Source organism: Cebidichthys violaceus, unplaced genomic scaffold (genome assembly GCF_023349555.1).
Source record: "Cebidichthys violaceus isolate CVI_PGR_0920_01 unplaced genomic scaffold, fCebVio1.0.p SCAF_2, whole genome shotgun sequence".
NCBI lineage: Eukaryota > Metazoa > Chordata > Actinopteri > Perciformes > Stichaeidae > Cebidichthys > Cebidichthys violaceus.
Genome location: NW_027176372.1, coordinates 4,369,549 through 4,395,991, shown reverse-complemented (window position 1 = coordinate 4,395,991; position 26,443 = coordinate 4,369,549). Strand labels below are relative to the sequence as shown.

The 26,443-nt window shown below is 41.2% G+C and overlaps 1 protein-coding gene across 2 annotated transcripts; it reads right to left on the bottom strand.

Moving 5' to 3' along the window:
- Positions 1–1,829: 1,829 nt before the first annotated feature.
- Positions 1,830–26,154, bottom strand: enpp6 (ectonucleotide pyrophosphatase/phosphodiesterase 6). 2 transcript variants are annotated; one of them, XM_068714120.1, is made up of 9 exons: positions 25,888–26,154; positions 13,310–13,366; positions 11,733–11,912; positions 8,752–8,863; positions 7,841–7,982; positions 7,561–7,740; positions 4,560–4,697; positions 4,184–4,307; positions 1,830–3,252 (listed from the first exon to the last, which is right to left on the bottom strand). In XM_068714120.1, exons 1-9 carry the CDS (start codon positions 26,141–26,143, stop codon positions 3,047–3,049), a joined length of 1,395 nt encoding a protein of 464 aa, XP_068570221.1. In that variant the 5' UTR covers positions 26,144–26,154; the 3' UTR covers positions 1,830–3,046. The 2 variants fall into 2 exon arrangements, with proteins under 2 accessions (XP_068570221.1, XP_068570222.1); XM_068714121.1 differs by lacking the exon at positions 13,310–13,366.
- Between the last annotated feature and the right edge of the window lie 289 nt (positions 26,155–26,443).

Genomic DNA, 26,443 nt, shown 5'->3' with positions numbered 1-26,443 from the left:
TCTGGACAGAGCCAGCTCAATTCTGACCAAACCACACTGGGATCGGAGAAGTAAAGTGCACTGGCCACAACAGACTGGTAGAACATCTCCAACATCTTGCTGCACACGTTGAAGGGTCGAAGTTTCCTCAAGAAAAAGAGTCGACTCATCCCCTTCTTGTACACAGCGTTGATGTTGGCCTTCCAGTTCAGTCTGTTGTCGATGGAAACACCGAGGAACTTGTACTCCTCCACCATGTCCACGTCCTCTCCCAGAACTCTCGCCGGTAGTGGAGCCGTCTTCTTCCTCCTGAAGTCGACCACCATCTCTCTGGTCTTGGCCACGTTCAGGAGCAGGTGATTTCTACCGGCCCACTCAACAAAGTCATCCACTACTGCCCTGTACTCCTCCTCCCGTCCGTCCCTTATACACCCGACTACTGCAGAGTCATCAGAGAACTTCTGCAGATGGCATGACCCTGAGTTGTACTGGAAGTCAGTGGTGTACAAGGTGAGCAGGAAGGGAGACAAAACAGTTCCATGTGGGGCTCCAGTATCACTGACCAAACTGTGGTCTGCCTGTGAGGTAGTCAGTGATCCAGGAGACGGTGGACTTGTTAACCCCCACCACCCGCAGCTTCTCACTCAGCAGCACTGGTTGGATGGTGTTGAATGCACTGGAGAAGTCAAAGAAAGTGATTCTCACAGACCGTTGCGCGCGAGTGTTCTTTCTGCTTTCATGTAAACGTGCATGTACATTCATGAAATTTGACACGTAGATTCTTTGATATGTATGAATTAATATTACTTACACTTTGATGGCAATCGGCGAAGAAACAGACAGCGAAAAGACTGGAAAGTGCGTCACGATGGAAGCGTTCGAGACAGGAAATCTTTACGTTAATTCCTACAGAAACATGTTTTAATGATCTGATAGATGAATTAGTACAATATATGTGGTGTTATAAGATGTCTTACTGGTAATGAAAATCTGGTAGCTGAACCAGTACTGGTCCGGTAGGTGCTCCTCCATGGGGGGTCCATTAAAAGCCATTTTCACAGCAGCAGTAACTCTAACAATGATGTCTTTTTCTGGTTCAGCTGTCCAGCAAATCCTTTTCCAACAGAAGTTGTCCAAGCGATCAGTTTTCCAAAGGTTCAGCTTCCAGCAGATAAGTTTTGTTTTCGGGTCAACTCGTGTCAAGTCCAAGAGCAAATGAGACATTTCAACGTCCTGCAGCTCTAATATCACGTCGGTTCCCATCACCATTCTGTTTCCATTGCTTTCAGTGATGCATGTGCATGTGTGTGCGTGAGAGAGATGATTTACAATAAGGGCTTGGTATTAATTATTAGGCTTCTGCGTGGTTACTGATGTGTATGATATTTCTATAAACTGTCAGAAACTCTTACAGCATCTGAATGCGTCTCTATAATGATAAATACACTGTTACAGCGTGATGAATCATTATTTGTATGCAAAATGCAGAATGCAAATGCGTTATTGTCGATAAATTACGTATATTTGAGTTTCCATCTGCTCATAATATGTTATTTGTGTTGTTTTGGCTGATGCACACATTCAGGACCTTTCGAATTTTTTCAAATCTAACTGAATAACCATTTGATATAAATGATAAATTCTTTTTGTCACTGACTGAAATATATTCTTAACTAGCAAAAGCTTTGTGGTTTAATCCCAATAGATTCACAGCTCTTCCTCATTCTAAAGTGTCAGCACAAAAGAAGAGGTTGAGCACAATGATAAAATCCTGATGGACACACAGAGTCACGTTTTCCAAATCAAAGCAAATTTATTTATAAAGCACATTTCACAAAACGTGTGTTGTAAAGATCCAACACAAAGCCATGAAAAGCTGAGTTCAAGGTCCAGCTTTATCTTTATACATCATACAATACAGGATTGCACAATGGAATAAAGTTGTTGCCCAATCCAAATACGCATCTCATTTATAATCAACTATCATACAGAGAGAACCTACCAAAACCTACAGTATATGTGGCCTATCTGTGCCTTGCCAAATAAAGAATGTATAGCTTTTATTATTCCTCCTAAATCCTATTCTAGCTGTTACACATATTGAAAGCAGGCAATATCAGCATGATGTACTTTATGAAGTCTATCAATTTAAAAGTGCTCTTCTGTGGGCGACTGTCGCTAAGTGGAGTCCTTCAATCAGAGGATCGGCGGCTCGATCCCCCGGCTCCGCTAGTCGCATGACGACGTGTCCTTGAGCAAGACACTTAACCCCAAAAGGTGTATGAGTGTTAGATAGTGTGACAAGTAGTGTGAAAGTGATTTGAGTGGTCGAAAAAGCACGATACAAGTACAGTCCATTCACCATATCCAAAACGATTCCTTCTTATCTGGATACACAGGGGCTTTTTTCTATGCAGCACTGTTTTCTGGAGAAACTTTGATCTTGGAACAAAAAATGGCAAGAATCGAAAGAAGAGGTTTACATTCAACAGCTTCAAGGTTACAAATACCCAGAAATCAGTATTGCTTTTTTTCACGGGTCTGTATCTTTTTTCCTTGACTTCCTGGAAGTTCCTGGGAAGAACTTTGTAAAAAGGGTCCAGCTGACATGTTGTATATGTATCTTTTAAATTTTTCACTATGATTAACGAGTGGTTAGCGAGAGAAATTGCAGAAGATAACAGAATTAACAATGTGTTGTTAGGCTGGACATTTAAGGTATGTACCACCTCACACATCAACACATTGATCAGACATGGAGAGGTGGAAAAGCAAGAGACGATGTGAGTTCAGAGCTCTGAAAAACCCAGAATGGAAGTCTGTTGTAAGGTTCTGTGGTCAAGTAGAATTCTTTTTTTTCATTTGGGAAGTGGGGATGAGGTCCTGGAAAACTCTCTAGGCACTTTAAGTCTTCAAGTTCTTGGTCCTTAAGAATAACTATATCAAGGTTGATTTTTTCAGTTTTATTTATCTTCCATTACTTTTAGATGCATTACTGTTCTTATTCTTTCTAGCAGATCATTTCTAGATACAATCAGATGCCATAAACACTGAACTCTTTGACGCTTTAGTCCCATAGTGCAAGCAGTATTCCTAATATGCCCATACAGCAGAGGGTTGTGGGTAGGGATAGACCATCAGAGGCGTTCAGGAAGTACTCAACCCGAGACCAGGACCCATTATTTGGCAAAGGTTTCACTCCCAACGTCCAGCACATCACGTTGTAGATGTCCACCACTCGAATTGGAGCAGCCCGAACATTTTTCTTGAAGTCTGAATGAAGTTAAGTAAATGGAATTAGATCTACATCTTAAATTAGCAAATAAATGTGAATGTTGACAGCGGAAATTAATTGCAAAGCATTACTGAAAATACAGAAATCCTGAAAAATGTAATTGTGAAACTGAGAGAGTTGATAGCTAAACTGCATTACATAAAGAGACAAGGAACCAAAATGCATTGTATAGAAGCCGTAAGCTAAACTGTAATACTGTCAAAGGTAAACATTTCAATTAATTAACTCGTTAGACTAAAAGTAATATTTGTATGGAAAACACACTTATTATCGTGTGTGTAGTTACTCTATGGTACTTTCATTTTGAAAATAAAACTTGTCCTGAGTTTCCTGTTTCCTGGAGCTTTTATTTTGAAGGGAGTTGAGACATCAGACTGTCTCTGGTAGTAAAGGCCCTTTGGCCTGCTGACCTTGTTTTCACTGTATTCTGTGAGTCCTGATTGGAGTATAATGTTAAAGGAGATCCGGCAGGTAGAAACCAAATCACTGAGCCAAATTCCTTGTATGTGCAACGTACTTGGCAAATAAACAGTTTCTGATTCTGAGAAAGGGGAATGCCCATTAACAATATAAAATATGATATGATATGAATAGGTAGCCAATGAAAGAAAGCTAAAACTGGTGAAATAGATCCTATCACAGCAGCCATTTTACATATCATTGATTACCATGTCATCAGTGATAACATTAATTGTTCCCTTTAGGCCCTGGTATTGTACTTGTTGGCTCATTGGAATGGCTGTGACAGACAAATTAGAATGGGACCTTAATTGACTTTTATCAATTACACTATGTCAAATGGCTGCTGGGAAAATTAATCCAAAATGTCAGATTGAATTGTGAAGCAGAGAGATCATAGGAATAAAATAATGCACAGATTGTACTATTAAAATACGAAATGTTTGTTACCAGGTCCTGTCGCCAAGAAAATCCCTCTCATGTCGAGGAACTCGTTGTCATAACCATGCCAACCCTTTTGCCATAATGACGGCTCCCCAGAGTCGTTTCTCCAGTATGGAAGTGTTGCCTTGTTCTAGGGACACACAAACAAACATGCACACACTAAATGTTTTACACAAAAGATAGAATAAAGTACGATTTTATTGGCTGAAACCATAACAATCCTCGTGCGATCCAGAATATCTACTAAATGGACCTTTTGTCAACTGCTATTTCTAAAGTCAAGAGAGGACTTTCAATTTTAAAGGTGCCCCGCTGAGTTTTCTTTTAAACGCACCTAAGTTAGGGTTACATTCAGTGTTCATGTGTGTATAAATTAAGTTACCTCAGCGATAAACCAGCCAGGATCAGCCACCACTGTCAGGGGGGAAACAAACTTCCCTTCTTTGAAATGGAACCGTTCAGGGATCTCCTGTCTGGCATAGACACGCATGTTAGGGATCTGGGACAATGCTGCATACACCTGGAATAACGCAAAAGCACACACACACACACACACACACACACACACACACACACACACACACACACACACACACACACACACACACACGTTAATTGAATGGTTTAAATAACAACCCCTCCCCAATATGCCAGGGATGGGTTAAATGCAGAGGTCATATTTCATGTATATGTAAAAATGTATAATGACAACTCTAATAAAGTTTAAGGTTTAAAGTTCTAAAGTTGCCTCTTTTTCACACTCAGTAAATCCACTATAGCACACAACTAATGCAATTAACAGACCCTATTCTTAAGTGATGGGTTACACCTTGAGAAGAGGCCGAGTATTGAGATGTACAGGTTGTTCCCAGTCAGTGGTGGGTGAACAAATTCAGCACAAGTAGAAATATCTCCTTTATTATTGGACACCTTCAGAGATTTTCAAACATATCCATTCAAAGATTGTTTTTTAAGTCTCTTCAAGGCTGAGAACAATTGTTTTTGGGGGCGGCTGTGGCTAGAGCAGGTTGTCTTTTAATCACAGTTAAATGCAGAGGTAATAAGGTTTTTAAGTTAACTACATTAACTTGCTGTTTCATTTCCAGCTATTTTTTAACCTGTGTGGGTTAATACGTTACTTATGCTAATTGTACATGGTTGTACAATGACACATTTGCACTTATTGCTTTTATGATTTTGAACTTATTGACTGTGTATCTCTAATCAGAAGATCGGCGGTTCGATCCCCCGTTCTGCTAGTCCATGTGTCCTTGGGCAAGACACTTAACCCCAAATTGCTCCCGTAGCTGCTGTGTGTCTAGGTGTGTGAATGTCAGATAGTCCTGATGGGCAGGTGGCACCTTACATGGTAGCTCCTGCTATCAGTGTATGAATGGGTGAACGATGACATGTAGTGTTAAAGAGCTTTGAGTGGTCACTAGAAAAGTGAGCCAGAATCCCTCTATCAATGGAGTCACATGTGAAAAACAAGTGGAAGTGTTTCCATTACGCTACGTCGAGTCTCGCTTATTTAATCAGTTAATGTGTAATGCTATGTGTACAGCCTTCAGTAAGTGAAACACTTTGGATTGAGGTCATGTGACCAACTTGGCAAGTCAAGAACAGTGTTTGTCATAACAAGTCCTTGGTTATCTTCCCTGTATGTGGATGATTTCTTTGTCCTTGTACTGAGTTTAAAAAAAAGGCTTGTTTAAACAATTTACAGCCTTCAAGCTGAACACAGTCCTTTAACCTCATAGAAACTGAGTATGTGTACAGGTCAGCTGCTACCCCAACTGAAGGAGTTCCAGGTTTCTCTGGGTCTTGTTCACAAGTTTGTTATTTTTTATATTTATAAGTTGTATCATGTTACAGTGACATGATACAGATATCTTGCAAATAGGATTTCTAGAGAAGGCTAATTTGTGACCCCTGTCCCTGGTTAGGCTTCTCCGTTAAAATGGAGCCTGAGGTCAACAGGCGTTGTACCGGGCCGTCCGGATGAAGAGGAAACTGGGCCAATTTACCAGCCATTTTATGTTCCAGCTCTCATCCATGGTCAGGTGATTTGGGTAATGACGGAAAGAATGAGATTGCGGATACAAGTGGCTGAAGTGAGTTTGCTCTGCATGGTAGCTGGGCTCAGCCTTAGAGATAGGGTGATAGTAGAGCTGCTACTCCTTCACTGTATCTGATCAGGACGCCTCCTGGGGACCTGCCAATGAAGTCTCTGGGCATGTCCAACTGTCCAAAGAGCAGATTAGGAGCTATGCCCATGCGTTGTCAACAAATCAGCAGGGGAAATCTAGTTGGGAAGTCAAGTTCCAAGTAAACCAATTACTGAAATGCATGTAAATGCATTGATCAGGGATCAGGGACCTTTTAGCAGGAGGGCATAAGACCAATCGGTTCACATGCTCCCCCCACTAACCACACAGCCACCCTGAACAACCCCGAGACGAATCATGAAAGGACAATCAGGGGGGCTATAGTCATCAACCTTTATAAAATGGTGCAACTTGGTGACTCTGGGCATGATTTTTATCCCACCAATTTATGCATGAAAAGTATGAAATAAAACATTTTACCTTCAAAAAGTATGCTACTATTGATGGAGTCCTATTTCTCACCTTACCGAACAACAACTTATTTTGAAACCAATGCCTTTCTTGTCCCCCTTCCAGGAAAAAGGCTGTGTAGTATTAACAACTTGTTTCTGTAACAGCACGTATCCTGAGGCAGTGAGGGTCTCTCAACTCCTCCTCATCAGGTCAGTCATGAACTAAACATAAACCATGTCCCTTAGCAGGTCTCTTAATGCACTGGTAAACAACGGTATCAACCCACAATTTCACAATTGGGAATGTAAGGAATTTATTGTTCCCTCTAAAGGAAGTCTCTCCTGACATATGTTGCATTATTTATGATAACAGGGAAGAAGAATGTATAACTGTTTTGACCTCACGGACATGGTGTTTTTGCTTCTTTTGGGGGCGGGTCCAGGTCTTATTTAGTGGGTTCAGGGATTGGGGAATACTAAATGTTTTTTAGTTATATTTAGTAATTGTGGATTTTTGTACTTTTTACTTAGTTGATATTCTTTACTGTTTCTTACTTATTTATAATACTTGCTGCTCTTGTTTTGTTTTAGTTTTTTGACCTTGTTTGCACTGTCCACTTTGCTGCTGTGATCCCGTAATTTTCCCCACTGCGGGACTAATAAAGGATTATCTTATCTTATCTTATCTTATCTTATCTTATCTTATAATTCGACCCCTGGACCAAGCAGTCATTAAAAGAGCATGAGCCTTTATTGGCTTATCAGCCATGAACAAAGCCAATCCAAGCTCTCTTGTGAAAGGAAATACAGATTGTGGCTTCACCTCTTGGTACTTGTTATATTTGGGCCACAGACTGACTACTGGTCCTCTGTCCATCATCTTGACAATAGCTGACATGTTGATATACTTGTCCAGCTCTATGACCTTCTCCATCCACTGGAGCTTTGTCATACCATGGTCTGAAAATATCATAATGTTCAGCTGGTTCACCATCTTTTTCTCCTGAAAGAATCACAAGAGACAGAAACAGATGGAAAATTAACTGCATGACAGGAAGCGCAGTAGTTGTAATTGTAGTAACAATAGTAGTGATATTACTGACTTTTATTTTGCGGTTGAGTGTCTGTATAGCGAGATCCAGTTGTTGCACAGCTGTTCTAACCTGATGAGACTCTGGACCGAAGTGATGACCCTCCACATCTATCTTCTCATAATATATTGCTGCCAAGGCCGCTTCGCCTGAGCTACACACACACAGACACACACACACACACACACACACACACACACACACACACACACACACACACACACACACACACACACACTCCTTTAGGTATCTGCTGCTATCATTAGTGCCTATATTTTAATAGTTACATTATTGTAAAATCTTTTTGTCACAGTCACATGAAAACAAACCATGTCCACCTTTCAGGCTGTGTTAAGCTTGAGAACTATAATCTGCGGTACCATCAATACCATCTGCGGGACATCTTTATTAGTAATACTCTACAACAGTTCATCTGATCGACTTGTTGAGTTAAAAGCTACCCAGTGCTGGTACTTATGTCATTGTCACTGGGTTCCGTCCATATCCATAAACTTTGCTGTACAGTGTTCAGTCCTCTCTGTTCTGCTGTTATAGACATGTCTGAACCAACCACCAGCTCTCGATTTGTTCATGGACACACCTCCTCTGTTGAGTTTAGTCTGTGGACGTCATGGGCCCAAAAAAATATACATTTTGAACAAACAACTGTATTAGACTGTCAAAAAAAATAGTCTTTATCTGAACATGGGAGCAAGCCACACAAGATACCGTTAAGAAAGGCTGAATTTTAAGTTATTAGCATTGTTAATAATAAACAAAAGGTCTGGTTTTTGCTGTTTTTTCCGAGCTCAAAACTTTAAAATGTTTTTACTGTCATGACAGTCAAGTCTCAAGTTGACAGCTCTTTTCCCTGTAAGGGCTAAAAGTAAGCCATGGATCACAGGACATCATTGTGTTCTTACCTCAGGACATTAAGAGCATTCACTATTGACTCTGTGAGGTTTTTCTCTGATGGGTTGTAGACATATTCCTCACAGAATGATGGACGGACACTCAGAATCTCCACCTCACAGCCTGAAGACAAACGAAAGATTGCTGCATTATTTACAGTTTTTAAGATTGTTAACATTGCAAATAGTAGAACACAGGCCTTGAAGTTAATTTTCAGCCCAACTTTAAATTTTACCATTGGGCCTTTGTGCTCAGGTTGCTGACTTTGGTGGTTCAATGCTATAAATCGTCATCTTAGAAATAAATAGAACAAGATTTAATTCCACATTATAAACTAGAGGACTTTCTACTTCTACAGCATACTCCTATAACAGCTCACATGCTCAGTGGAAAAACACGTAGATTTGTGGTGTTAATATCTTCAAATTGGAACTATAATAACCTTTTCTCAAATTAATAAAATGTGGAAAAGTTGGAGTCATAGTCCTGGATGATATACTGTAAATGGGAGAAATACACTTTATTGACTTTATACACAAGATTTCACAGTATAATACTGATATCTACTCATCATGAAACATAACCAAACAGGGCAGGTCCAACCTATTATAGCTGACCGGACTGCAATAACAACAAGATCAATGTATTAATGACTTTGATGATAACTGGCTGGACTCAATGATATGGCCTGTCAGAGATGCATAAACATAGGACTTGACTGTATGCTACTATGCCTGCAGTTTGCCTCAGTGATTTACATTCATACTAGTCCTCTAGCTTACATTATTAGCTAGCATACACATAAATCATGACAGCTATCACTCAACAACATTTCCTCCCCGTTTGTTTCTTTTACACTTTCACAAGGATTATTTCTTAATAACGTTGATGGTTTTGTCTCCAAATTAATGTGGGACGTCTCAACAGCGATAAGGCTGGCTAACGTTAGCTAAACAAAGGGCAAATGCTAACTTAGTTCATTGACGAACAGAGTGAGTTTCGTGACGTAATGACCCTTCCTTCTTTTATAAATTCCTTGCCCTGACACAGGAAATAAATTTGGACAAATTTGGAATGCTTATGCAACAGTGAAGTGCTCTATATTGCAGAATGTACACAGGATCCTGGGACCAGTCTGCTACATCAAGAGATCCCTGGGACAACCAAGCCAGATAGGCCGCCTTCTTCAGCTATAACGCCTCCTTCACCACACTCAATTGGGTTTCTTAGGCTTCCGCCATGACAGGCATAAACAACCTTCTGACCATAACTCCTAACAATGGAGGGTTTGAACATGGCGGACTCGGATTCCATGTCCCCAATCTCCCCCTGGATGCACAAGAAATTCTTATGGAGTTAGGACAGGGGCCTCAGCCACACATTGTTAGTTCACCCTCCATACACATTTAGGTTTCAGTCCAATGCACCACTAGGTGGTAATCAGTTGACAGCTCTGCTTCTCTCTTCACAAGTGTCCAAGACATGTGGCCACAGATCTGAATCACAACCACAAAGTCTATCAAGAATCTTTCGTTCTGGTACCAAGTACACTGATGAATCACCTTGCTTCAACAAGGTGTTTGTTATGGCCAATTCATGGCTAGCACAGAAGTCCGATAACGAAGCCCTACTACAAGGTTCAGACAATCAACAGTCAGAGCCTTCCTCTAGTGAGTATCCCTAAACCTGCTAGGCACCTCACATCCTAGGGAACTCTAAAAAAGCTCTGGACATTTTTTGGCTGACTTGGTTGATAAACTTCTTCAGTGTCCCATGGAGGTCAAAGACAGTGTGTGTGGAGTGGGTGGGTGGATTTTCCCTTTTTTAAAAAGTAGGTTAAATCCCACTGCTCAGTCTCCCAGGAAAAGCTGATTCCAGGGTTCTGGAAAGGTAGCGCAAACCAATAATTCAACCTCAGATGCATGAGGAGCAATGCGGATTCCGTCCTCGTTGTGGAACAGTGGACCATCTCTTTACTCTTGCAGGGTTGTTTGGGGGTTCATGGGAGTTTGCCTATCCATACGTGAATTGGTTGTGGTAGTCGGGATGAGAGGCAGCACCTCCAAGTCTGAGGCTACTTGGGTAGTGACTGAAAGAATGATATTATGTAGGGGTCAGTTGAGATTGTTCAGGCATCTGATCAGGATGCCTCCTGGGAGCATTTCCTCTGTTTCCTGTGAGCGTCCTGACTGGTAGAAGACGATATATCTAATCTGCCTAGGGTAATGCCTTGGGATCCACTAGTAGGACCTGGAAAACTTTGTTGGGGAAAGGGAGTTCTTGGCCACCTTGCTAATCCTGTTTCCTCAGTGACCTGGCCCTGGATTAGTGGCAGAAAATAGATGAATGAATGCTTTGTGACTCTACTTGAATATGACAACCTTTTGTTGCTTCAGTCTTGAGTGAATAAAGAGAGGGACCGGTGTTAGTGACAACAAAGCCGTGAATCAGAAGAATTAAATGTTATTTTCTGATTCTAATCTATTCTAAAGCACAAATAAACACATCCCCACATTCTCACACACCTGCTGGAAGGTGCCGTATTTTGAATGAATGCAGCTCAAGGCAGGCTTTATCCTGCTGTGGGCTGTCTGCTCTCTCTGTGCTCTCGGCTCTAAAACTAAAACTGACAGTTCGATATAGCACCATACATCAGAGAGACTGACAGGGAAAACACTCTAGCGTGGGCAGCAGACCACTGTCTCATCATCTACCCCAGTAGCGCATTATATAGCCTATTTTTTCTTTAACCATACAACAAACTTTAAAATTATTGTTTTTAAAATGATATTTTATTATATTTTTTAATAAACCGTTTGACTAATAACCGGTCGATTAATTGGTCAAAATTAATTTAGCTGATTAATGTTTCATTAGTAACATCCCTGCTGCGAGAATAACTCAGGACGTGACAGGCTGTGTAGACAGCTGTATTGGTGAAAATAGAAGACATTTTCAGTTGAGTGTTCATGTTAACAATGGGTGTACTCACCAGGCCAGTAGTACATGAAAACCTTCTTTCCCAGTTTCTGCAGAGTGACCCATATTGGCTCTGATCCATCCCACCAAAAAGGCAACCGACTGTCAACGTTGGTCCCAATCAGAAACTCCTTCTTTGAGGCTTCATCCCACATGTAGTTTCCAGTCATCTGATGAACGTCACAGTGACGACCTGACAAAAATCAACAAAAAGCATTTAAAAAAAGCATAGTTTGAGTATAAGCCAGATATTATTCATCTGTGCTAAAGAGTTCCATTGTTGTCAAAAATCCATTAATCAGTTATCCACACTTTACCATGAACACACACACTGTAGTTTTTAGAAAAAACACTGAGCCGTCATCAGAAATGAAACTATAAATGCATGTAAGTGTTTTTAAAGCTTCTTCAGTAAAACCAATGGGTTTGAAGCTGCCACAGACACAGGAAGGGAAGTCAGAAAGTATTAGGGGACGGACTAACATATTATTGGTTTTGATCTAAAGCAAATTCATTAATTTTAGGCTTAATCAAGAAAGAGTCAGCATCAAGCGGGACTGACTGGCACGGGGATAGTGGAGGTGTCAATGAACTGTGTGTGAGTGTGTCTGTCTGTGTGTGTCCTGCCAGTGATTCTTTTAACAGGAGAATTTGCTCTATCAAAACACACATCAGCACATCGCCTGGGGGCAGGCTCCAAAACTCACATCCTGTTGGCCAGGATGGGCTTTTGTTTATGGAGCTTAGTAAAATAGAGGACTCCAACTCAAAGGCATGCCTCACTCACACACACAACTCTTCCTCTATCCACTCGGTTATTTTCAAATAATCTATTTTGATCATTTATATTACATTCCAGGAGAATGATTGTCAATAATTTATGATTTTCGGTTCTTGTATATGTTCTATGTCCTAAAGGGCTGGGTGAAGTGAACTATACAGTAGATCAGAACTGAAACAGCTGAGCCACTCAGGATGGAGCATGACAATGACTCAACCAAAATTGAAAGGAGGTTCTGAAGGACCAACAAGCCTCAGTAATAAAACAGAGTTATAACCAATCAGACTTGTGTGAGTAGAAGTGTGTGTGGTCATTTTTAGCAGCCTGATGTCATTTGCATATGATTTTATCAAAGTAAACACAGCTGACGGCACTGTTTCTTGGCTTCATCCATCTCAAATATCTGTCTTGCTGCACTTAGATGGCTGCAGGGATTTAATGGACTGAACTGAAGGAGGTTTTCATACGGGATAAAGCAGCAACAGATTCTATAATCCCACTTTAAATGTTCTTGCCTAATGTTCTTGCAATACATACATACATCACGTTACATTTTAAAGTTTACTTAAAATAGTTTATTTACATTGTTTCATTTCCCTTTAAGACTTGCACATTTGAGTATTGAGTTTTAAAGGTTCTCTAGTTGACATTCAAATCAAACAATTAATAACTCTGTATAGATATATGGAGTAATGTCCTGCCCTGCTGTTGCTTTGTGATTATGCACAGTCAACATTCTGCATGATTGGTCCCAAGGAGGACAATATTGTCCAACACAATTAGTGTCATTTCATTTCAGCCTGACTCACCAAATACACACAGCTTGTGATCTCTGCCAATAGCTTCAGTTCTCTGACCGAGAGGTGCTGTTTCAGCAAAAACAAAGGTTTGACAATGTGACATGACGTCAAGAACCTATTAGGTCGTAGGTTTTGTTTCAATGGACGGGGGGGGGGCAAACATTGAGTGGAAGGTCTGAATGTCCTCTCCAAGAAACTTTTGAGTGTCAAACACTTCATGTCCTGCATTCTGGTGAATTCATGGACCAATTTATGGTGGAAAAGTCTTTATTTATATAAAGGAGGCGGCAAGTGACAATTCAAAATACAAAAATATAATGGAACATAATGTAGTGAGGCGCTAAGGCATTCCGTATTGCTTTAACATATTTATTCTTCTGTAAATCAATTTATCTCTGTTGTGTCAATACTAGTGCTGGGCAACGATTAAAATTTGTAATCGCGATTAATCGCATGATTTTCTGCGATTAATTGCATTGGCATGCGCAAAGTTCAGCAATAATAACGCGTTAAATTGCCCAGCCTTGGTAAATACATGTCGGGATGATATACTCTTCACTCGTCTTTTGTACATTTTGTTTTGGGAAGTAGCCTCTTTAATTATGTATGTTGCACAATGCATGTCAATGATACATGAATGTATTTAATGTATAAACCCTGGATTTTAATAGCTCAGATGTGTTTCAGCAACATTTGTCCATATTCAAAACATGTCCACCATAAATTTGTTCTCTGAGATGTCGTAATTTAATGAAAACAATGTCATACTACTTTAAGTCTGCTGTGGTAGACCGTCTGAGACACTGGATGAGTCAAAGTTTAGCAAAGTGGCTGTGTGCTGCTGTACTTTGGAGGTGGAAAATAGTAACAAAGTGAAAACACTTAGCCTCGATCTATGAGAGCAAATCACTGTCAATATCTGCGAGTACAAATGAGATCTTTAAGCATGCGTGTGTAGAGGTCCCAACAGCCGCGCATGCATATAATGTAAAAGTACATTATTTACCTCTGAGATATAGTGGAGTAAAACGTGCTTCGATATCTAAAGGAGCTGTCGATATCTAAAGCAGCTGCTTCGATATCTAGAGTAGCTGCTTCGATATCTAAAGCAGCTGCTTCGATATCTAGAGTAGCTGATTCGATATCTAGAGTAGCTGCTTCGATATCTGAAGTAGCTGCTTCGATATCTAGAGTAGCTGATTTGATATCTAAAGCAGCTGCTTCGATATCTAGAGTAGCTGATTCGATATCTAGAGTAGCTGCTTCGATATCTGAAGTAGCTGCTTCGATATCTAGAGTAGCTGATTTGATATCTAAAGCAGCTGCTTCGATATCTAGAGTAGCTGCTTCGATATCTAGAGTAGCTGCTTCGATATCTGAAGTAGCTGCTTCGATATCTAGAGTAGCTGATTCGATATCTAGAGTAGCTGCTTCGATATCTAAAGCAGCTGCTTCGATATCTAGAGTAGCTGCTTCGATATCTAGAGTAGCTGCTTCGATATCTGAAGTAGCTGCTTCGATATCTAAAGCAGCTGCTTCGATAGCTAGAGTAGCTGCTTCGATATCTGAAGTAGCTGCTTCGATATCTAAAGCAGCTGCTTCGATATCTAGAGCAGCTGCTTCAATATCTGAAGTAGCTGAGTCGATATCTAGAGCAGCTGCTTCGATATCTGAAGTAGCTGCTTTGATATCTAGAGTAGCTGCTTCGATATCTGAAGTAGCTGCTTTGATATCTAGAGTAGCTGCTTCGATATCTGAAGTAGCTGCTTCGATATCTAGAGTAGCTGATTTGATATCTAAAGCAGCTGCTTCGATATCTAGAGTAGCTGATTCGATATCTAGAGTAGCTGCTTCGATATCTGAAGTAGCTGCTTCGATATCTAGAGTAGCTGATTTGATATCTAAAGCAGCTGCTTCGATATCTAAAGCAGCTGCTTCGATATCTAGAGTAGCTGATTCGATATCTAGAGTAGCTGCTTTGATATCTGAAGTAGCTGCTTCGATATCTAGAGTAGCTGATTTGATATCTAGAGTAGCTGCTTCGATATCTAAAGCAGCTGCTTCGATATCTAGAGTAGCTGCTTCGATATCTAGAGTAGCTGCTTCGATATCTGAAGTAGCTGCTTCGATATCTAGAGTAGCTGATTCGATATCTAGAGTAGCTGCTTCGATATCTAAAGCAGCTGCTTCGATATCTAGAGTAGCTGCTTCGATATCTAGAGTAGCTGCTTCGATATCTGAAGTAGCTGCTTCGATATCTAAAGCAGCTGCTTCGATAGCTAGAGTAGCTGCTTCGATATCTGAAGTAGCTGCTTCGATATCTAAAGCAGCTGCTTCGATATCTAGAGCAGCTGCTTCAATATCTGAAGTAGCTGAGTCGATATCTAGAGCAGCTGCTTCGATATCTGAAGTAGCTGCTTTGATATCTAGAGTAGCTGCTTCGATATCTGAAGTAGCTGCTTCAATATCTAAAGCAGCTGCTTCGATATCTAGAGTAGCTGCTTCGATATCTGAAGTAACTGATTCGATATCTAAATTAGCTGCTTGACTGACCAGATTGTTCTTTGAATTCCATAAACAGTTTACTAGAGAGAAGTTTGGCGTCTTGGTAAACCGGTATTCTCACACATGGCGGACAGACGTGTCCTAGTGAACTTGTAGTATTTAAGGACGATTTGGTGTATCCTTTCAAGTTGATTGATTGGACCAGATTGCTTCGATATCTAAAGCAGCTGCTTCGATATCTAGAGTAGCTGATTCGATATCTAGAGTAGCTGCTTTGATATCTGAAGTAGCTGCTTCGATATCTAGAGTAGCTGATTTGATATCTAGAGTAGCTGCTTCGATATCTAAAGCAGCTGCTTCGATATCTAGAGTAGCTGCTTCGATATCTAGAGTAGCTGCTTCGATATCTGAAGTAGCTGCTTCGATATCTAGAGTAGCTGATTCGATATCTAGAGTAGCTGCTTCGATATCTAAAGCAGCTGCTTCGATATCTAGAGTAGCTGCTTCGATATCTAGAGTAGCTGCTTCGATATCTGAAGTAGCTGCTTCGATATCTAAAGCAGCTGCTTCGATAGCTAGAGTAGCTGCTTCGATATCTGAAGTAGCTGCTTCGATATCTAAAGCAGCTGCTTCGATATCTAGAGCAGCTGCTTCAATATCTGAAGTAGCTGAGTCGATATCTGGAGCAGCTGCTTCGATATCTGAAGTAGCTGCTTTGATATCTAGAGTAGCTGCTTCGATATCTGAAGTAGCTGCTTCAATATCTAAAGCAGCTGCTTCGATATCTAGAGTAGCTGCTTCGATATCTGAAGTAGCTGATTCGATATCTAAATTAGCTGCTTGACTGACCAGATTGTTCTTTGAATTCCATAAACAGTTTACTAGAGAGAAGTTTGGCGTCTTGGTAAACCGGTATTCTCACACATGGCGGACAGACGTGTCCTAGTGAACTTGTAGTATTTAAGGACGATTTGGTGTATCCTTTCAAGTTGATTGATTGGACCAGATTGGTTTTGAAGATACCGTAAACAACTAACTAGAGAAAATGGGTAAAAGTCAAAGTTAGTCTGAGCCTAAGCAGCTGATGCCAAGTTCTTACCTCCAATAATAAAATACACGTGGGACAAAGATAATCAGTCTGCCAAACAATTGGAAGACTGGATCAAATTGTGGTTCCCTAAAAAAGGCAGTTTCAGCCTACAAAACTTGGATCAACTCAAAATGTGTTTGGAGCAGAGAGACAGGCGAAGCAGAAAAACATAAAAAAATGTCCAAGAGGGAAAGAAAGAAATGTAAACTGTTTAAAGTGGACTAGAAAGCATATAGTATGTGGAGAGAGAAAGCACAAGTAAGAGAAAGAAAGATATTAAGAAATGAATGTCAGAAAGACACAAGAAAGAAAGATGTATTTGAATAAGACAGATCAAATTGATAAAAAAGGAAAATTTACTGCTGAACTTTGTTTTTTTGTTTTTGTTTAGTATTTGTTTTACATGGTCGAGTGGATCCTGATCTGGACTCCGCACCGCTGCTGCTGTATGCTCCTCAGGCACAAACAACATGACCACCAACACCCACCACTCAACATCAGCCGTCCGAGGATGAAGAAGACGAACGAGACTCATCAAAATCTACAGGCACCATGTCAACGCTGAAGACTACAGCCCTGTCAATGAACACTGATGACAATATAAACCTGGATTATCTGAACGCGAGACAAAGAGGACATTGCAACAGAGAGAGAAGACGTGAAGAAGAAGAAGAAGAAGCCATGACTCATGTGGAGAGTTCAAAGAGCAAATTCACAGAATTCAAGAGAACTTTTACCTCCTTTGTGCGTTATCATAAAATATCTGCGGCATTCACACCAGCCGTAATCAACCTGCAGTGTGTCATATACAACCATGGTGATGCTTAAAACTGGCCGTATAACCATGCAGTGACAGCCCTAACCGAATTCTGTGAGAAGACTTTTCCGCCATCCATGAGCCTGGAAAACATCACACCAAAGAGAGTTGTCTGACATGGAAGACTACAACCAGACTGCAACACGCTGAGGAGCAGTACAACAACAGACAACAAGCAAAGATTGTTGAGACTAATTGGCATTGCCACTCAGAGGGCCAGCAGATGCAGGATGGATGAAGATACCATTGCACAATCACTCTAGTACAGGGGTCTCTAGTAGACAGACCCCGGTCCGGATCCGGACCCAGACGCTGTCCTATCCGGACCCGGATGTATAACTGCCAATTTATACATTTGGCGGAGCGCTTCTATTTTAACCTGCACAGCTTTTCTAGCCTTTACGGCACTCGGTCAGCAGTCCAGGAAATACACCGATTTATAATCCATCCAGTTAAATTTGAAAACTATAAAATATAATTGATGTGTACTTTCTTTATTTGATTTGACAGTTGTTGACTACACAGAGACGTTGTTACTACTACTAAGCTTCTTGAATATATATATGGCACTAAATAGCGCAAGTTAGATATTATTGTAATGTTCTGGACCTTTGCACTTGGATATTTTCTCAATCTGGACCTTTTGGAATTTTAGTTGAATACCCCTACTCTAGTCTAGAACAGAGCCATGTTGTCACAAAACCAGGAAAAGGAATACGTTACTTCCTACTACCTACGGGTACAAATGAAAGTAACCTGAACCTGAACACAGAGGGTGAGTTAACTTTGGATTCTGACTCTGACAAACTTGTACATACAATATAACAACAGAAAATGCTGCTGATGCCTCTGTTTCTCTAGCTCCCACATAATCTGAGTTGTTATAGGGTTTGTTTCTGCATGTATCATTGGCACAGGGCCCAGAAATAGAGAAGGACATGTCTGACTGGTTGGATAGGCAGACTGAACTCATTGACTTCAGTCCCACAGAGGATCCTGAAGCTGTACAGTGGGAAAGGCAACGTAAACAAAACAAGATGTCATTGCCAACGGTAAAAAGAGTCACTCATCTTATGTTTGATAAGAACACACACACCATGGCTTCAAATGTTCCATCTGTCGACATGGCTGAGCTGTCCGAGGTGTCCTCCTCTTTATGGTCTGCACACAAACATGACGTAGGACTGGCGAGGGGGGCGACACCTCTGGTGGTTCACCCAGAATCTGATTTCTGTCCATGCATGAAGCAATATCCACTCAAACAAGAGGCTATTGATGGTATTACACCCGTTTTTGAATCTTTATTGAAGGCTGGTGTAATAGTCCAATGTGATGATTCACCGGTAGGCGCACCAATTTTTCCGGTAAAGAAAACGTGCTTCGATATCTAAAGGAGCTGTCGATATCTAAAGCAGCTGCTTCGATATCTAGAGTAGCTGCTTCGATATCTAAAGCAGCTGCTTCGATATCTAGAGTAGCTGATTCGATATTTAGAGTAGCTGCTTCGATATCTGAAGTAGCTGCTTCGATATCTAGAGTAGCTGATTTGATATCTAAAGCAGCTGCTTCGATATCTAGAGTAGCTGCTTCGATATCTAGAGTAGCTGCTTCGATATCTGAAGTAGCTGCTTCGATATCTAGAGTAGCTGATTCGATATCTAGAGTAGCTGCTTCGATATCTAAAGCAGCTGCTTCGATATCTAGAGTAGCTGCTTCGATATCTAGAGTAGCTGCTTCGATATCTGAAGTAGCTGCTTCGATATCTAAAGCAGCTGCTTCGATATCTAGAGCAGCTGCTTCAATATCTGAAGTAGCTGAGTCGATATCTAGAGCAGCTGCTTCGATATCTGAAGTAGCTGCTTTGATATCTAGAGTAGCTGCTTCGATATCTGAAGTAGCTGCTTTGATATCTAGAGTAGCTGCTTCGATATCTGAAGTAGCTGCTTCGATATCTAGAGTAGCTGATTTGATATCTAAAGCAGCTGCTTCGATATCTAGAGTAGCTGATTCGATATCTAGAGTAGCTGCTTCGATATCTGAAGTAGCTGCTTCGATATCTAGAGTAGCTGATTTGATATCTAAAGCAGCTGCTTCGATATCTAAAGCAGCTGCTTCGATATCTAGAGTAGCTGATTCGATATCTAGAGTAGCTGCTTTGATATCTGAAGTAGCTGCTTCGATATCTAGAGTAGCTGATTTGATATCTAGAGTAGCTGCTTCGATATCTAAAGCAGCTGCTTCGATATCTAGAGTAGCTGCTTCGATATCTAGAGTAGCTGCTTCGATATCTGAAGTAGCTGCTTCGATATCTAGAGTAGCTGATTCGATATCTAGAGTAGCTGCTTCGATATCTAAAGCAGCTGCTTCGATATCTAGAGTAGCTGCTTCGATATCTAGAGTAGCTGCTTCGATATCTGAAGTAGCTGCTTCGATATCTAAAGCAGCTGCTTCGATAGCTAGAGTAGCTGCTTCGATATCTGAAGTAGCTGCTTTGATATCTAGAGTAGCTGCTTCGATATCTGAAGTAGCTGCTTCAATATCTAAAGCAGCTGCTTCGATATCTAGAGTAGCTGCTTCGATATCTGAAGTAGCTGATTCGATATCTAAATTAGCTGCTTGACTGACCAGATTGTTCTTTGAATTCCATAAACAGTTTACTAGAGAGAAGTTTGGCGTCTTGGTAAACCGGTATTCTCACACATGGCGGACAGACGTGTCCTAGTGAACTTGTAGTATTTAAGGACGATTTGGTGTATCCTTTCAAGTTGATTGATTGGACCAGATTGCTTCGATATCTAAAGCAGCTGCTTCGATATCTAGAGTAGCTGATTCGATATCTAGAGTAGCTGCTTTGATATCTGAAGTAGCTGCTTCGATATCTAGAGTAGCTGATTTGATATCTAGAGTAGCTGCTTCGATATCTAAAGCAGCTGCTTCGATATCTAGAGTAGCTGCTTCGATATCTAGAGTAGCTGCTTCGATATCTGAAGTAGCTGCTTCGATATCTAGAGTAGCTGATTCGATATCTAGAGTAGCTGCTTCGATATCTAAAGCAGCTGCTTCGATATCTAGAGTAGCTGCTTCGATATCTAGAGTAGCTGCTTCGATATCTGAAGTAGCTGCTTCGATATCTAAAGCAGCTGCTTCGATAGCTAGAGTAGCTGCTTCGATATCTGAAGTAGCTGCTTCGATATCTAAAGCAGCTGCTTCGATATCTAGAGCAGCTGCTTCAATATCTGAAGTAGCTGAGTCGATATCTGGAGCAGCTGCTTCGATATCTGAAGTAGCTGCTTTGATATCTAGAGTAGCTGCTTCGATATCTGAAGTAGCTGCTTCAATATCTAAAGCAGCTGCTTCGATATCTAGAGTAGCTGCTTCGATATCTGAAGTAGCTGATTCGATATCTAAATTAGCTGCTTGACTGACCAGATTGTTCTTTGAATTCCATAAACAGTTTACTAGAGAGAAGTTTGGCGTCTTGGTAAACCGGTATTCTCACACATGGCGGACAGACGTGTCCTAGTGAACTTGTAGTATTTAAGGACGATTTGGTGTATCCTTTCAAGTTGATTGATTGGACCAGATTGGTTTTGAAGATACCGTAAACAACTAACTAGAGAAAATGGGTAAAAGTCAAAGTTAGTCTGAGCCTAAGCAGCTGATGCCAAGTTCTTACCTCCAATAATAAAATACACGTGGGACAAAGATAATCAGTCTGCCAAACAATTGGAAGACTGGATCAAATTGTGGTTCCCTAAAAAAGGCAGTTTCAGCCTACAAAACTTGGATCAACTCAAAATGTGTTTGGAGCAGAGAGACAGGCGAAGCAGAAAAACATAAAAAAATGTCCAAGAGGGAAAGAAAGAAATGTAAACTGTTTAAAGTGGACTAGAAAGCATATAGTATGTGGAGAGAGAAAGCACAAGTAAGAGAAAGAAAGATATTAAGAAATGAATGTCAGAAAGACACAAGAAAGAAAGATGTATTTGAATAAGACAGATCAAATTGATAAAAAAGGAAAATTTACTGCTGAACTTTGTTTTTTTGTTTTTGTTTAGTATTTGTTTTACATGGTCGAGTGGATCCTGATCTGGACTCCGCACCGCTGCTGCTGTATGCTCCTCAGGCACAAACAACATGACCACCAACACCCACCACTCAACATCAGCCGTCCGAGGATGAAGAAGACGAACGAGACTCATCAAAGTCTACAGGCACCATGTCAACGCTGAAGACTACAGCCCTGTCAATGAACACTGATGACAATATAAACCTGGATTATCTGAACGCGAGACAAAGAGGACATTGCAACAGAGAGAGAAGACGTGAAGAAGAAGAAGAAGAAGCCATGACTCATGTGGAGAGTTCAAAGAGCAAATTCACAGAATTCAAGAGAACTTTTACCTCCTTTGTGCGTTATCATAAAATATCTGCGGCATTCACACCAGCCGTAATCAACCTGCAGTGTGTCATATACAACCATGGTGATGCTTAAAACTGGCCGTATAACCATGCAGTGACAGCCCTAACCGAATTCTGTGAGAAGACTTTTCCGCCATCCATGAGCCTGGAAAACATCACACCAAAGAGAGTTGTCTGACATGGAAGACTACAACCAGACTGCAACACGCTGAGGAGCAGTACAACAACAGACAACAAGCAAAGATTGTTGAGACTAATTGGCATTGCCACTCAGAGGGCCAGCAGATGCAGGATGGATGAAGATACCATTGCACAATCACTCTAGTACAGGGGTCTCTAGTAGACAGACCCCGGTCCGGATCCGGACCCAGACGCTGTCCTATCCGGACCCGGATGTATAACTGCCAATTTATACATTTGGCGGAGCGCTTCTATTTTAACCTGCACAGCTTTTCTAGCCTTTACGGCACTCGGTCAGCAGTCCAGGAAATACACCGATTTATAATCCATCCAGTTAAATTTGAAAACTATAAAATATAATTGATGTGTACTTTCTTTATTTGATTTGACAGTTGTTGACTACACAGAGACGTTGTTACTACTACTAAGCTTCTTGAATATATATATGGCACTAAATAGCGCAAGTTAGATATTATTGTAATGTTCTGGACCTTTGCACTTGGATATTTTCTCAATCTGGACCTTTTGGAATTTTAGTTGAATACCCCTACTCTAGTCTAGAACAGAGCCATGTTGTCACAAAACCAGGAAAAGGAATACGTTACTTCCTACTACCTACGGGTACAAATGAAAGTAACCTGAACCTGAACACAGAGGGTGAGTTAACTTTGGATTCTGACTCTGACAAACTTGTACATACAATATAACAACAGAAAATGCTGCTGATGCCTCTGTTTCTCTAGCTCCCACATAATCTGAGTTGTTATAGGGTTTGTTTCTGCATGTATCATTGGCACAGGGCCCAGAAATAGAGAAGGACATGTCTGACTGGTTGGATAGGCAGACTGAACTCATTGACTTCAGTCCCACAGAGGATCCTGAAGCTGTACAGTGGGAAAGGCAACGTAAACAAAACAAGATGTCATTGCCAACGGTAAAAAGAGTCACTCATCTTATGTTTGATAAGAACACACACACCATGGCTTCAAATGTTCCATCTGTCGACATGGCTGAGCTGTCCGAGGTGTCCTCCTCTTTATGGTCTGCACACAAACATGACGTAGGACTGGCGAGGGGGGCGACACCTCTGGTGGTTCACCCAGAATCTGATTTCTGTCCATGCATGAAGCAATATCCACTCAAACAAGAGGCTATTGATGGTATTACACCCGTTTTTGAATCTTTATTGAAGGCTGGTGTAATAGTCCAATGTGATGATTCACCGGTAGGCGCACCAATTTTTCCGGTAAAGAAAATTTGAGACCTGGGGGAACCAACTGAATGATGATTTGTCTAAGATTTACAAGCGAGTTCATGCTTCGGTGCAGCCGCGAGCGCCTACAATTTCTAATCCATACACCATTCTGTCACTCATTCCTCTAAGGGAATATGTTGATCTCACCTCATCTCATCTTCAACCGCTTAACCGGGATCGGGTCGCGGGGGCAACAGCTCTAGCAGGGGACCCCAAACTTCCCTTTCCCGGTGCCATATCAGCCAGCTCTGACTGGGGGATCCCAGGCCAGTTTGGAGATATAGTCCCTCAACCTGGTCCTGGGCCTCCCTCGGGGTCTCCTCCCAGCTGGTCATGCCTGGAACACCTCCCTAGGGAGGCGCCCAGGTGGCATCCTCACCAGATGCCCGAACCACCTCTACTGGCTCCTTTCCACTCAAAGGAGCAGCGGCTCTACTCCGAGTCCCTCACGGATGACCGAACTTCTCAGCTCAGCTAATCCAGTTTACAAAATGATGTACGCCTGGGCCCAGACAATTGCCATGTGATCTCTTCCATTGTTACGCTAAATTATCTCTCAGCAGAGATAACTTGGCAAAAGGGGGGATAATGCAATTTTATTATTATTATCTATTTAGATTAAATCTACATACTTTTACTTTGGTAACTGTCCCATGCAGGTTGTAATCCTTTTCTTCAACTGTCTCATCAAAGTGAATAAGAACACTACTTAAATACAGTTAGTATAAATGTTTAAGAACATTTGACCTCTTTATACTATATCTTCTCATGAAAACACATGATGACGTGATGAGCTGGCCCTCTACATTGAATAATATGAATATCACTGTATTAAAATTAGTTGGTAACTGACATTAGGGAATGTAAAAGAACTGCAACAATAAATATTCATATTTGATTATGTTATTTTTTTAGAAATTACAATACGATTTCACTGAAACAGTTGGCTGAATACAGTATAGCAGGCGTCACCAATAGGCGGACCCTGGACCTAACACCAATAGATAATTGAGAATTACTAAATTTTGACGAAGCGCTTTTTATTCTGCTATTGATTATTCATTATATATATTCTTATATATATATATACAGTGTGTGTGTGTGTGTGTGTGTGTGTGTGTGTCTGTGACTGTGGGATGATGACGCTTTTATCTATTCCTCGTTCTCCGGCCCACCAAATGTAGACAGCCGCTCACTTATCATTAGAATTGTACTTTAAGTCCTGAACTGGCTTGCTCCTCAACCAGTAACCAGAGTCAAAGCTTCAGTATAATATTATTATGACCTTATGATACAATAATAACAAGCGCTTCACTAAAATCATGCTCCGTGTCGGACCCCCCCCCCCCCCCCCCCTCAAACGCATAAAGTATGATAACAGCTGATTCCAGGTGCACTAGTGCCCAGCAGCACTAGTTACACTCTGATGGCAGCTTCCACAATCACTGCTCCTCCTGGTGGACGGATCAAATGTTGCAACTTGTTTCCGTACAAGGTGCATCGGGACATTACAAGTTTAAACACATACCACTGTAGATGAATGGATGCTGTGTCTCGGCTAGCGTGTGTTACTTTGCAGCGCTACGATTCAGCAGACATTGACCACACAACGTGAAAGTGATGTCAGTAAGAATGTATCTTACTGATCTCACACACAGAGTCATAGATTATATGATTGTTGTCATCACACGGTGAGGGTTGATATTAGAAGTGACTGACTGTGGCTAAACTCACAACAACTAAGAGGTTCATTAAGCAGCCCAGCGTCAAATAAAGCGAGGATGAAAAACTAGTGGAGCATCTGCACAGGCTACAAACATGACAAGCACACAGACGGGATTTAAATAGTCCCAAGGCAGAAACACCACCAGCAAGCAACCACACACACGCACACGCACACACACGCACACACGCGCACACACACACACACACACACACACACACACACACACACACACACACACACACACACACACACACACACACACAGTGTTGTGTTTGTTCAAATGTCATTGTAATACTTTACATCTATCATTATAATACAGTTGTAATGTTATGTTAATTTTGTGTTGTATTCACATTAATATTATTGTGTTCTTTATTATTTTGATACTTTTTTGGCAACATAGTTGGGTTATTTTAAATGTTCACATTAACTTGAATTGAATAGATGACAGATAGATAGATAGATGGATAGATGGATGGATGGATGGATGGATAGATAGATAGATAGATAGATAGATAGATAGATAGATAGATAGATAGATAGATAGATAGATAGATAGATAGATACATAGATACATAGATAGATAGATTACCTGTCATTAATGAGTAGTAGTTGGGGTATGATAAAGTCGGAAACTCCGGAGTCGTGTAGTCCACCTTCACCCCATTGCCCACGAGCTCGCGGAATCCGGGTAGAGCTTGCAGCTCGTCCATGTAGTCATAACGGAACCCATCGATGAGGAACACGAGCAACGGACGGGCAGCGAGACACTGCTGTCCGACTCCGAACAGCAGCAACAGCGGCGGGAGGAGCCGCAGGCAGAGAGCGGGTGTGCGTCTCGGGGACATGCTTTGGTGTGACCCGGCTTCGCCCTGGAACTGGTCGGGCAGCTCTGTGGGGATCATGTCCTGGTTGACACCATGCGGTGGGCGGGGCTACAGGCTACCCACTGCTGCCCCAATGCTGTGAGCTGAGACAGCCGTAGACTAGACTAAATACAGTCTATGAGACTACAATATACAGTCTATGAGACCACAATATACAGTCTATTAGACTACAATATACAGTCTATGAGACCACAATACACAGTCTATTAGACTACAATATACAGTCTATGAGACCACAATACACAGTCTATTAGACTACAA